Source organism: Pelophylax lessonae (assembly GCF_965119305.1).
Source record: "Pelophylax lessonae genome assembly, chromosome: 1".
NCBI classification, from domain to species: domain Eukaryota; kingdom Metazoa; phylum Chordata; class Amphibia; order Anura; family Ranidae; genus Pelophylax; species Pelophylax lessonae.
The window spans coordinates 599,998,392-600,012,476 of NC_138768.1; the positions used below are offsets into that span (position 1 = coordinate 599,998,392).

General features: G+C 39.5%; 1 protein-coding gene across 1 annotated transcript in view; it reads left to right on the forward strand.

The window, feature by feature from the left end:
- Positions 1–11,587, forward strand: part of BANK1 (B cell scaffold protein with ankyrin repeats 1) — a 530,319-nt gene extending 518,732 nt beyond the window's left edge. Inside the window, exons 18-20 of the mRNA XM_082243568.1 lie at positions 2,815–2,888; positions 5,455–5,528; positions 11,327–11,587. Of these exons, the coding sequence (XP_082099694.1) occupies positions 2,815–2,888; positions 5,455–5,526 (146 nt within the window). The 3' untranslated portion in view covers positions 5,527–5,528; positions 11,327–11,587. The remainder of the gene's footprint in view (positions 1–2,814; positions 2,889–5,454; positions 5,529–11,326) is intronic.
- The last annotated feature ends 2,498 nt before the right edge of the window (positions 11,588–14,085 follow it).

The following is a 14,085-nucleotide window of genomic DNA, read 5'->3' on the forward strand; positions in this document are numbered from 1 at the left end:
AGAAGCATCCATGTTATCTCTGGGGAGGATCTCAGGCCTCCAGACAGATTAAGAAGGCCGCAGATGCCTTACAATCCGTAAATATTCTATGTATTTCAATATAAAACCTAATAAATCATGAGGATTGAAGAATTTTATTCTTTGGAGATTGCTGTCACTAAATCACATATGACAAAAGATCAATTCACTCACATTTCCATATTCAATCATTGTGTTAAAAACACAAAGACTTTTTGCATGAAGCATTTCTTATAAGTATAGCCATGGCTGTTTTACATATTTTTTATTTATTTAAAATATATTTTTTTTAATAAATATTGTAAACAAAAGCAGACTATAAACTGTTTGCTTTCTGAATGTCTTTCCCTTATTAAAACTTTTATATACAGCAAGAGGAGGAGCAGAAGTCAAAGACAATGTGATTCAGTTGTGTGTGTGAATTGGAGCTTGAGTTATTGACCTCTGCAATAAGCAGGTTTTGCTCACAATGCAAATACGACTATTCAAGCGAATGAAGGGAGTACCATGTATTGTCCAAAAATTAAATTAATTAATATTAAAATGCAGTATTTTATATTCTTCCAAATAAAAAATGTTTTCGTCCTGACAAATAAAATATATGTCAACCACTTTACATTCCCCTTAAATGTCCAAGTGTTCTAAGACATGGAATTATTTTTAAATATATTTTCAGAGCATAGCAAAAAATTTGTACATGTGTTAGAAATTGAGATCATTTTCATCTAATAATGTATGGAGAACAACATTCAGCTCTTTTCCTGTCCAGCAATTTTTACTGAAGGACATTGTGGTCAATGTCTCGCCAGCCCCTTCCCATAATGAAATAGACTGAAACTGATATCTTCTAATAAAATATCTGAAATATTCTATCTGTGCTCATAGACAATATGTTTATCAATGGTTTCTTATGCATGTTTATTTGTTTTTTTAGATTTAGTAGGCCAAACATTCAGGGTCTAGCTAAGGTGCTGAGTGTATATATACTATATATAAATGTTTCAATTGTCCATATAAAATATGAATATTGTATATAACAATGTCCACATTAGCAGCGCTACACATATAATTGTTCCTCCACTCAGACTGACTGTTATTATGACATAGTTAATATCAGAGCAGTTAAGAGTTCACAAAGTTCCCAGATGGTGCAAACCAGAGTGTGCGGTCCTTTAAATATCATGCAGTGATTACACACGGACTCCCGTCACCAACCTCTTGAAAATTCCCCCTAAGGGTGAAGAACTCACCAGAATACAAATGGGGAAAAGCCTTTTTTAACCACAGGTAAAGCCTGGCTGTTCAGCTGATCTTGCTTCTCCGATCTCCACAGAGATGGGCTCTCCCCTGACAGCATCAGATCACACACCACAACTCTTCTCCTCTCCAATCGAATATTTAAATTAAATACAAAAGACTCATAGCGTAATCCAGTTTATTATTATTATTATCTAAAATCCAAAGCTCTAATCCCCCCCGAATATCTGCTTACATCAGATCAAAATTCACAAGCACTGTAATAGATATACCATATGGTTAGTAGGAGTGCCGATCTCACCGCCGCTGATCCAGCCATCACTTAGCTCCGGACAGCCTACTCGCCGCTTGCAGGGATCCTGGGAGGCAGGTAACCCACGATTGTCTTGGTAGCCGTATGATAATGCCCTGATGCATTTTGTCATCCGACTTCATCTGAGGCCCTATGTACTCCTCATCCACATATCTCTAGTTTTAAACACAGTGTTCAATATTCTTACCTCAAAAAGAATCTCAGATTCCACAGCCAAATTTTTTCACCATTTAATTTACATGGGCTGAGAAAATGGGGCGCCAAGACAACCGTGTTCTTGTAGCAAACAGAGATTTGGAAAAAGTCTGTGAAAGGGCTTGCCTTCAGTTTCACCTCTTTTATCCAGAGAACATATCTGTGATCAGGCAACCTATGACATAACCCAAGACATTTGGCTATTTCAGGGCTACAAGTAAAGATTACAATCTGCAGCAATACCTTTAAAGTGAGTCTAAAGCCCAAACTTTTTCTTTCTTAATTCAGACAGAGTGGTGAATCACAATCCCTGTCATGTTTTTATTGCTGTTTGTGTCCCCGCTAAGGAGATTCACTCTCTCTCTCTATATGCCCTATTGACCACTGAGACATAAATCCAAATTTTGATTTATCACCAGAACAGAAATAGAAGGCAAATCATTCAATAGGAAAACTTGTTTCAGTGTCAAATGTTTACGCAGAGATTTCCTTCCACACATCCTGCTGTGTCTACAGGACAGGGTGTAAGGGGGGGGGGGGGGGTAGGCATTTAAATCTTTCCCTACACTATCCAAAAGGACTCAAACGTTGGCTTTAGGTATACTACAACAATCACGGAACAAATATTTGAAGAGGTTGTTTTCAAGTCACTATATGTTTCCTTCAAAGTTGTCCACTATTAAACACCAAATGACTAAATAAAAACACAAATGCATTAAATATACCATAATTGTGAGAAGATAAATATGCTACTAGGTAATGGGGGTAACAGATTTGGGTTTCTGGTTGACCTAATCCCAAGGTAGGAGAACTGTTTAGAGCTAGTAAGAAAATCATAGCAGTCCAATACCAAAGTTTGGTAATCCGAGAGTCTATGTAGAAATAAATGCACTCAAATGAATCTTTTTATGTATTTAGTAGCCAATGTGGTACTGTGACTGACTTCTGCAGAATTAAATCAACATATTAATTATGCTGTAATTAGGTAATATAATACATTTTATTTATATGTATTTATATTTATATTTCAGCAATTTCTGCAAAGCAGAGAGCCACTTATGGAATGTTCGACAACAGCATTTATCAGAAGGCACGTCCAGCAGTTGTAAGTGTACCCTACTTATATAATTATTTAATCTCTAAGAAGTTCTGATTTCATATCATATCAAATACGTTTTAGTAAACTATATTTCTTAAATTGTATAATGTAATTAAAATACTTTTTTTTCGGTGGTAAAAGGTCTTGTCTGCACATAAGTGCTTTACACATATCAGCACCATAGCTCAAACGCGTCAACTTTTCTGCTGTCTAGTTTTTTCATGGTCTAACTTTCACAGCCATACCTAGCTATGGGAGACACAATAGAGTAGTCTAATCTACAATTGGTTTCCTGGATAAAATTCTTCTTTGCCATATTTGGTTCAAGCCCATCATTGCTGTGCTACCCAGTGCAATATGGTATTTTAATTCTTGACTTCAATCACCCTGATTAATCGACGATCTCAAGAAAGTGCAATCCTGCATTCAATCTCTTCCCTGTCGAATTTTGATATAACCATTTCTTGCAGTATTTATGATTGAGGCCTTTTTGGTGTTCAAGAGGAGGCCAAACTTTTCACTTTCTTCTTTGATCCGGTTGATCAGATGTTTAAAGCCATCTTCGTTTTTTAAGAGGAGGGTTAAGCCACCAGTGTGTTCTTCAAGCTTTATCTGTCCTGTGATCATTTCCTTATACAGATGCAACAAGAAGTGGGAAAGAATCCCTCTCTATCGTAAACGAATCAATGTCTCCATATGGTGGCTTCTTGTGAAGGATATACTTTTAATTAAAGTAAAGGATCTTCAACAAAAATACATTTTGTATTTGTCCAAGCAATGTAACATATGTTTATTATTGCACTCCCTTCTCAACCTCCTAAAGTGCCTCTCTAAGCGTCCATACAAAACTCCTCTGGTGATCCACTATCATCTATTGTCTAAAGCACCCATCTTAGCCTGGTGAACAAAATGTAACAGAAAGACGCCGCTCTCCTGACCAGCACATATGCTGTGTGCGTGAATAGAATGTAGCCTCAGCCTAGGCTCCCAGACCACACCCTGCTGTGTTTTGCCCCGCCCACAGGGCTTAGTCGTAGGGATGGGATTGTGGAGCAATCACTGTGTTTTATGCATCATTAGCAGCTGCTGACAAATTGAAAAAAAATCATATAAGTAAGCAAATAAAATAAGCTGGAAAATAAAGTGTGCTATGTCTGTCTATGTAGCACTGCTTAAAACAGAGCACATATGCAATGCACCTTCAGACAAATAAACCAAAAAAGTCCCATATAACAGATCTTGGAGACTATGACATATATTTGTTTCTCTTGTAAATCTCCTCTTGTTTGTTATTCCTAAATTAGTCCAGGTCTTCTTTTATGAAGTTGTCTCAGATGCATGCCTTTGCGAGATATTGCCTATGCAATTTACAAATGCACAAGTTATTGTTAATTAATTATGGTCAAGTAAAGTCTATGCAAAAAAAAAAATAAAAAATCTTGCATATATAGCACCTTTTCTTTCTCTCTACCTCTCACACACATATCTATCTATCTATCTATCTATCTATCTATCTATCTATCTATCTATCTATCTATCTATCTATCTATCTATCTATCTATCTATCTATCTATCTATCTATCTATCTATCTATCTATCTATCTATCTATCTATCTATCTATCTATCTATCTATCTATCTATCTATCTATCATTAAAAAAATAAATAAAAAAAAATGATTTCATAGCAAAATTGAAATATTATATACTGTTCTTATATTGGAACATGTACAATAGTACTGTCTTCAACTTCTGTTTGAATATTACCTGCCGTCAATCAAGAGATAATGGGACCCACAGAACTGGCAAGGGGAATATTATTCAATACTGCTGAGAGGCAGAAAATTCTTCTACATGTATTGTAACATTGCATTGTAACACTAGTCTGAATATTCCTTGTTCTTTTAGGACCCTAGCAATGGCACTGTTTACTGATAGTAAAAAAGTATCAACGTGTTTGTGTGTTTTATATTGATACAATTTTTTTTTAATAGTATTAAGTATTTCAGATAATTAAATTCTGTAATAATGCAAGCAACAAAAATACTGTTTATTAACTTAGAACACAGGAAGGCTTGCAGTCTTGTAACAACTAGTTTTGTTTTTTTTGAAATACTAAACATTTCAAGGCCTAAATAAGTTTGTGAAAAAAAATGAATAAACATTTAGATATATTTAATGAAGCAATATATAGAACAGTGATACTGTGAACAGTACAGTAACCCAGAGCAACCAATGACATTAAGACTATGGAAGTCAGATCAGTGAAAATAATATCTGATTGAAAGGTTTGGGTTTTCTGTATTTTACACATTGCTATTTGCACACACATCATGTTCTGGGCTTGATTTACTAAATGAGTACAGATTTTGCACTTAAATTGTTCACATAGCTTTATGTGCAATGGCAACATTTATTTATTTTTTTTACATTCTCCATCTCCTTAGTAAGTTGCTTGACTGTTCTTTATATCTTCAGTTAGTCCAATCCCTTTTCCGGTTCCATTCAATTGTTTTCATTTACAGAGATTAATTTTAATTGCATTAAAAATGTTTTTTTTTTCTATCATTAAAGCAACCACCTCCTCCTCCCCATAATCCCAAAAAAGAACATGGAACATATGGGAAACTGCCATATAATAAGTGATGGTGAGTGTGCTCTATTTTTATAAATGCAGGTTTTCTAACACTTTAGAAATTGAAAAATGTAACTGTTTTTGCCATCCCGAATTCCCAAATTACAGGGTCATTGTTCAACAACAGATTTGGAGTCCAGGGAAATATCAGATTACCCTGCCTATTCCTTTTTACTTCTGCTAATGCTTCAAAATTATTTTTGTATATGGGTCATAGTAAATTCCTCACATTTATACACACCTAATTTTAGGTGAATTAAAACTTGAAATAAGTCCTCCAGTAACACATAGAGGTTGATTTACTAAAACTAGAGAGTGCAAAATCTGGTGCAGCTCTGCATGGCAGTCAATCTGCTGTTAATTTCAGCTTGTTCAATTAAACTATGACAAAAAAACAAACAAACCTGGAGCCCACATTTACATTGGTCCAATTTGACATGCCAAATCACATGTCAAATTGGAGTCCGAATCAGTGCAACGCCGACCTTGGGGCGCCACACTCCCCAAAAGTAATTTCTGTACTCATTTTGGTGACTTCAGGGGGCAATTTCCATTGACATCTGCGCAGGAACCTGCACAGATGTCTGTGAAATCGCCCCCCAAGTCGGACTGAAATGCCAGCTTGAAATCGTGCGAGTTCAGCTGATCTCCCATGATTTCAAAACGGCCCCACTGGGCAGAGGCTGATTAGTTTCTATGCAGAGCTGCACCAGAATGTTTACTCTCCAGTTAGGTAAATCAACCCCGTGTTATATAGTGTCTGTCCCTTACACAATTTCAAAATTTTCATGGTTCTGTTATTTTGCAGATGCTTTCCCTAATATCACCATCTGCTGGTGTTAGCCAGTATTGCAGCTCAAACAAAAAAAAACACTGGCCAAATAATAAGGATGCATAGTAGATATTTTTCCTATGTTTGTTACCAGGGGTGAACTCATAGTTTTAGTGCCAGTAGTCATACGTTGTAGCTTTTTTTTCCTTCAACTACTATATTTGACAGCTTTCTTCTTCCACAGTCACTGGTAAGTGGGGAAACAACACATCATTTATAAACAGTGACAGAACCAGGCTCCATTTTTTGCTGACAGGGAAGCCCTGACAATGTAAACAAAGGGGCAGGGATAATGACTGACATAAATGCCTCAATTTTGCCACATAGCAATATGCATGTCATTTGTGTGAGTGAGTGTGTGAGTATGTGTGTAGGGGGTGATTTCTGTTTTATTTCTTTATTTTTTAATATTTTTTTAATATTACAATACTGTCACATTTTGGGATGCAGATTCCCCAGTCTACTGTGTGCCCCTAAGCTAATGAACAGGGAAATGCTAAGTCACAGTGTTTCCTGTTTATTCACAAACAAAATGACTACTGTTTGTTCAAGGTCTCTTTCAACGGGAGACCATGTCTTTAAACATGATACCTCGTCCCCCCCCCCGCAGGCTTGCCATCTTTAAACACCCAATCCTCCCTGCTGTGCACATGCACCTGCTGACAGGTAGCAGTGGGCAGAGCAGCAGGGATAAGAGTGGGATCAAGAACACAGAGAGCATGGGTGAGAGCCTGGTTGGTGATGGGTGACATTTGACCAGCAAGGAAAACAGCAGGTGGGTGGGTGCAGAGCTACAGTAGTGGGGGGGGGGGGGCAAATCAGAGAAAACAGAGAACCTGATGAATCAGAAGGCACAATGGGATGGGAGAGAGCAGTGGGCACGCAGTAGACACAGAAAAGACTAAGTACAGACAGAGACAGGGGAGGAAGAAAAGTAACAGGTGGGTAGCAGTGCAGAATTCCACTGGACACTCACAGAGGCCAAGGAGAGGAGAGAAGTCTGGAGGGATCAAATTGTAGCACACCGGGGGGCGTGGAAGAGCAGTGGGAATACAAATGACCATCAGCCTATAACAGGAAAAAAACATGTATGTAAGCGCTGAAGTTCATCCACATAATATAATAGAATAAATAATATGTAATGTCCATAAACAGTCCAAAAATGATAAAAATCCAATGGGTGAGGTATCCAGCTGCACCAAGCTGCTTTTCTCAGAAGTGAGGAAAAAACTGTGGAACAGATACAAAAACAACAGAAAAGTGCTCTAAGTGCAGACAGCTTTAATTAGGATGTATAAAACAACATGCAGCGACTCACAGGAAGCCAGAATGTAGAAAGGCTGTTGTGACAAGAATAATACAAGACTCCTTCAGGTGAAGCTGTCCCTCCACATATAAGTCAGAACCGAAGAAAGCCGTCAGTCACAGGAGAAGAGGTGCCGGCTATCTCCTATGGCTGTCCGGGTCCCTGCTCAGAAACGCGTTGTGCGCCCATCTGCTTCCGGGTGACACTGCTGAAGTTATTCCACCCTACTCCAGCATCACAGCTCCGTCAGGGACCCAGACAGCCATAGGTGACTGGCAGCTTTCTTTGGTTCTGCTTTACATATGGAGGGATGGCACCACCTGGAGGAGTCTTGTATTATTCTTGTCACAACAGCCTTTCTACATTCTGGCTTCCTGTGAGTTGCTGCATGTTGTTTTATACATCCTAATTAAAGCTGTCTGCACTTAGAGCGCTTTTCTGTTGTTTTTGTATCAGCCTATAACCGAAGGGGAAAATGCAGCCTTATAAAGCCAGCTGGGGTAAGTACAGCCCACCCGATAGGGCCCCCCCGACCCTGCCCTTGACCCAACCCCACCCCAAAAGCCAGGGGGGCATATGGTGCAACAGCTGTGGAAGTGATCGGGTGCTTCAGAGCTGCTCGTATCACTTCCACATGAATTCTAACAGTTTCCTTTACAAATATACAGTACACACACTCCTGGCTGCTGACACTTTTACAAGCGTCAGGTGTTTTTTTCTGGCAAAAGGCTGCTGCCAGGAGGAGGAGCGTTTTTAACCACTTCTGAAACCGAAGATTTTCCCCCTAACGACCAGGTCATTTTTTGCGATTCGGCACTGCGTTACTTTAAAATAAAATTGCGCTGTCGTGCAACGCTGTACCCAAAAAAATGGATGTGCTTTTTTTCCCATAAATAGAGCTTTCTTTTGGTGGTATTTGATCACCTGTGCAATTTTTATTTTTTGCGCTATAAACAAAAAAAGAGCGACAATTCTGAAAAAAATATTTATATATTTTTCACTTTATGCTATAAAACATTCCCAAAAAAAATGTAAAAATCAAATTTTTTCATCATTTTAGGCAAATTTGTATTCTGCTACATATTTTTGGTTAAAAAAAATCCCAATAAGCGTATTTTGATTGGTTTACACACAAACGTTATCGCGTCTACAAACTAGGGGAAAAATTTATGTCATTTTTATTTATTTATTTATTTTTTACTAGTAATGGCAGCAATCTACGATTTTTAGTAGGACTGCAACATTGCGGCGGACAGATCGGAAACCCTAACTGACACTTTTGGGGGGACCTGTGACATTACTACAGTACTCGGTGGTAAAAATATGCACTGTTACTATATAATGACACTGGCAGGAAATGGGTTAATCCAGGGGCAATAAAAGGGTTAAGTGTGAGCCAAGGGGGTGTTTTCTAACTGTGGGGGGGGGGCTTGTAAAATCAATACAGAGACCTGTGATTCTAAATAGGAGGAACACAGGAGCTCTGCATTGATTACTGAGAGAACAATGGTCTGCTGTGTTTACAACAGCAGAAGCTGTTCTCTCTTCACGTGAAGGGATCGCGGGTGCCCGGCGGCAATCGTGGCCCCGTGGATTGACTTTTCCGCTGGCGAGTGGGCGCGCACCCACAGGATCGCTCCCACGGACAGCCGTACAGAGATTCGCGGGAACCTGCTGACCTGCCACCATATAACTGCAGCGGCTGGTCGGCAAGTGGGTAAAACATCCTGTGTGCATGAGGTCCTATAGCAGAAGGATAATCATTCACACAGCACAGCAGGTGCTCTATGGCTCTATCGAAGTGTGTCACCTGGCTGTTAGGTGCTGACTTTGCTATGGCTGTGCTGTGTTACAATCTGTAACACACAGTACAGCCATAAATGAACAAATTCAGCACTCAACAGCCAGGTGACACACTAAGACAGAGCCATAGAGCACCTGCTGTGCTGTGTGAATGATTATCCTTCTGCTGAAGATGATGAGGCACTGTGAGGATTTGGATGATTCTACTAAGATTAGAATGTGTAATAAGTGTAAGTGTAATACCTCAACTTACTGTGTGCTGCCCAGTGCCTGCTGCACTACCCTTTGCCACTGCCAGGATTCCTTTCACCGTTCTCTCCCTGTCAGCTGCCTCACATCAGTTCTGAGAGGGCGGAGCAGGTAAAGCACTGAACAGATCACTCCGCCAAGCACCAGTGAAGGAGAACACCAGCAGGAACTCCGGTAGCATTCCGCCCGAAAATTAAAAAATAGTCCCTCCTCAGCTCCCACTTCCTGAGCCCCTCTGCTAACCTAATGAAGCCCAGAAAAATGTATTTATACACCCCCTTTGCACGTAGGAGTGAGGGTGTAATTTATTGAGCCCTATTTTGTTTTGTTTGGAAGAAATGCACACTACAGCTGCCTGGGCCCACCCTGATCAGCTGATAGAGCCCAGGCCCGGTACAACAGGGCTGGTTGTACTCCCTTATCAGCGGCCCTCCAGAGCTGTCCTGTCTCCTGTCAGGGGGGTCAGAGGACACTGCTGTGGGAGTGGGGAGGGATGTAAAAGTGGGCCAGTGGATACCACTGTGGGGGGATCATGTGAAAGGGGACCAGTGGACACCACTGTGAGAGGGGTAATGTGAATGGGTGCCAATGGACACCACTGTGGATTTGGGGGTGATTGCAAAGGGGGGGGGGGTATGTGAAAGGGGGCCAGAGGACACCACTGTGGGGGGGGGTTATGTAAAATGGGGGCCAGGGGACACCGCTGCGGGAGGGTGATGTGATAGGGGAGTCAGAGGACTCCACTGTGGTGGGTGCTGAGAAAGGTGGCCACAGGACACTGGCCAGAGGACACTGTTGTGGGGGAGGGGGATGTGAAGTGGACAGACATTACTGCTTTTAAGGGGAAACTGTGATGTAATGTGGGGGACTGTGATGTAAAGGGGGGCATTATGATATGCAAGGGGGACTGAGGAGACCGATGTAAAAGCGAGATTGCTATAGAAAAGGAGGGGACTGTGGTGTGAAGGATTGCTTAAATATGTGATTTGGACCTCCGCTGAAGGAAGTTTACTGATCGGACTTCAATGAAATTTCATTCAGCATCCCTAAAATAGGTGATCTCCATATTGTTTATAGATCATTTTATAAATCACTAGACAGGGCTTTACTAAAATGCTGTGAGGAGTGTTCATGTTATTGCAAACAAATTACAAATAGGGTTTTTTTCGTCTTGGTAAGCCCTGTTGAAAATTTACACCACTGCATGACAATCTGATTTATAAGCCACATATCATATCAAGTTTTTCTTCTAGTACTTGGTAACAGTTGGCTTACCGGGGACCGTCAGACTGCACATACATTGAGATCCGTTGTTGTGGTATATTGTATCCATCACAAGTGTATAGCTATCACGGATCCATGTATTTTAACATATATGTTTGTCATTGTGTTATGTTATTTTTGTCCTTTTAAATACTAAAATAAAGCTGCATGTGTTTTTTACATAGTGGTGTTGTGACTGCATCCTTTCAACCATACACATGCCTATATAGTCCCGCTTTTTTGGACCTCCCTTGGTCTTTGTTTTTTTGGTATTTCACTATTGGGGACGATGGCATGTAAATCACGATACTATTTTTTTGTACTGCTGGGTAACAGTATTTTTCCTTTTTCTTTACAGGCTTTGGTCATAAAGACAGACTTAGTGAAGAAGCTTGTGTACAAAAGCAGACCAACTATTACTTACTGTACAGCATTGACATGGCCTACCTTCTTCAGACTAATTGCACTATAATTGAGTTTGGCAGAAAAGAGAGACAACAGTAAGAGACCTGGACCATGGGTTGCAGAGCTTGTTTTTTCTCCTCAGCACTTTGTATGACCTTAATTTATTATTGCAGAATATAAATATTTGAGTTATAAAAGCCCAATAAATGTGCTATTTAAAGCGTAACTCCACTTTTGTTGAGAAAAAAAACGTACCCCTCTGGGTGATCTATGTACATTACAAGGATTTTTAACAAACTTTGTTGCAAATTCCTACCTTTTGTTATTCTGAAGAAATCATTGTTTGTTCCTCTGTGCCTCTGTGCTGATGTGATTCTAATGGGAGTGGTTTCATAATTATCTATCAGCTGTGACAGCTGCAGGGCTGTAATAAGGAAAGCTGCTGGACCTGCATCCCTTTAGATATGTTCCTATTAGGAGTATCTCATCAAAAATGACATTTTTGTTGTAGGGGATGCCAGAAATCTGACTTGTATCTTAGGCAGACTTCTGGGAAAATTGGTGAGCCAATCACAGAAGCGGGAAATTATGTTTCTGGGATGTGATCAGTACACATTCTGTGTACAGAACAGCTCCAGGTAGCCATATTGCATTGCATTTTCAGAAAATTACAACAGCGGCAGTTTGAAAAGGAAAGGTAATTTTTATTAACATTCAATCACAATATGATTTGTGTGGCAATTGTATACGCTATATTGTTTTTTCTTTATTTACTGAATTTTTTCCCCACGCAAGTAGAGTTACCCTTTAGATATGAAAATGTATTGGAGTCAAGACAACATTTAAGAATGCAAAAAGAACTTGAAAGCAAATATATTAATTTATAAATTGTAGAGATTCACATGTGTGTACAATAACATATTAGGAATTTATAGTATAGCAGAACTCCAGTTAACAAATGAATAATTACACCTGGCCCAAAGCACCCCATTTTCTTTACCACCCCACCCTAGCCCTGTTCAACATATGTTCATTTTATTCATCTTAAATGTTTTTATAGATACTTTTTTACCTAACATAAAGTCGCAGTCTTGTGATTGCTCTGTTCCCATTCCTCCTTGTGGTCCGGCAGTTATCAGGGAGCAGCAACACTCAACACCAGGACTGCATGCCCCAGAAGTCTATGTGATTTAACAACTTGCCGACCGCTCACATGGAGCGTACTGCGGCAAAGTGGCTCGTTATCGTCCAGCGACGTAGACCTATGTCGCTGGACTCCTCCCCTTGTGGGCGGCGCGCGCGCCCCCCGGGGGCTCGCTCCCGCTGTATTCAGACACAGCGGGAGTCAGGCTAGGAGAGAAGATGCGGGGATCACCGTTGGGGATCAAATGAGGAGATCCGCCCGCTTGTGTAAACAAGGCGGGCAGATCTCTTATGTTACAGACAGTCACAGATTACAGGATTCAGCATAGCTGAACCTGCAATCTGTGTCTGTGTCACTCAGTCCCCTCCCCCCACATACGTCAGTAAGCACCAGGCATACAATTAACCCCTAGATCACCAATAAAGTTAACCCCTTCCCTGCCAGTGTCATTCTTACAGTAACAGTGCAAATGTATAGCACTGATTACTGTAGTAATGTCACTGGTACCCCCAAAAGTGTCAAAAATGTCAGTTAGGGGTCCGATCTGTCCGCCGCAATGTCGCAGTCCCGCAAAAAAAATCGCAGATCGCCACCATTACTAGTTAAAAAAAAAAACAATAAAAATGACATAAATTTCCCGTATGTTAGTAAACGCATTATACCTTTTGCGCAAGCCAATCAAAATACGCTTCTTGCGATTTTTTTTTTTACCAAAAATATGTAGCAGAAAACAAATTGGCCTAAAATGTTAAAAAAATTTAGATTTTTTTACATTTATTTGGGGGGAATTTTATAAAAAAAAAAATTTGAAAAATATTGTTATTTTTTCAAAATTGTCGCTCTTTTTTTGTTTATAGCGCAAAAAGTAAAAATTGCACAGGTGATCAAATACCACTAAAAGAAAGCTCTATTTCTGGGGGGGGGAAAGGACATAAATTTAATTTGGGTACAGCGTCGCACGACCGCGCAATTGTAAATTAATGCAGTGCCAAATCGCAAAATATGGCCTGGTCAGGAATGGGGTAAAATCTTCCGGTCTTAAAGCGGTTAAAAATACGCTCATTGAGAATTTTTTGTCAAAGACATGGAGCTAAATACATTTTGGCCTAAATATATGACAAAAATTGAATATATTGGATATTTTTTAACTGTCAAAGTAGAAAAATATTGTTATTTTTTTCAAAATTGTCGCTTTTTTTTGCTTATAGCGCAAGAAATAAAAATCGCACAGGTGATCAAATACCACCAAAAGTAGGCTCTATTTGTGGGGGAAAAAGGACATACATTTAATTTGGGTACAGCATCGCACAACCGCGCAATTGTCCGTTAAAGTAACGCAGTGCCGAATCGCAAAATATGGCCTGGTCAGGAATGGGGTAAAATTTTCCGGTCTTAAAGCGGTTAAAAATATGCTCATAGAGAATTTTTTTGTCAAAGACATGTAGCTAAATACATTTTGGCCTAAATATATGACAAAAATTGAATATATTGGATATTTTTTAACTGTCAAAGTAGAAAAATATTGTTATTTTTTCAAAATTGTCACTCTTTTTTTATTAATATCGCAA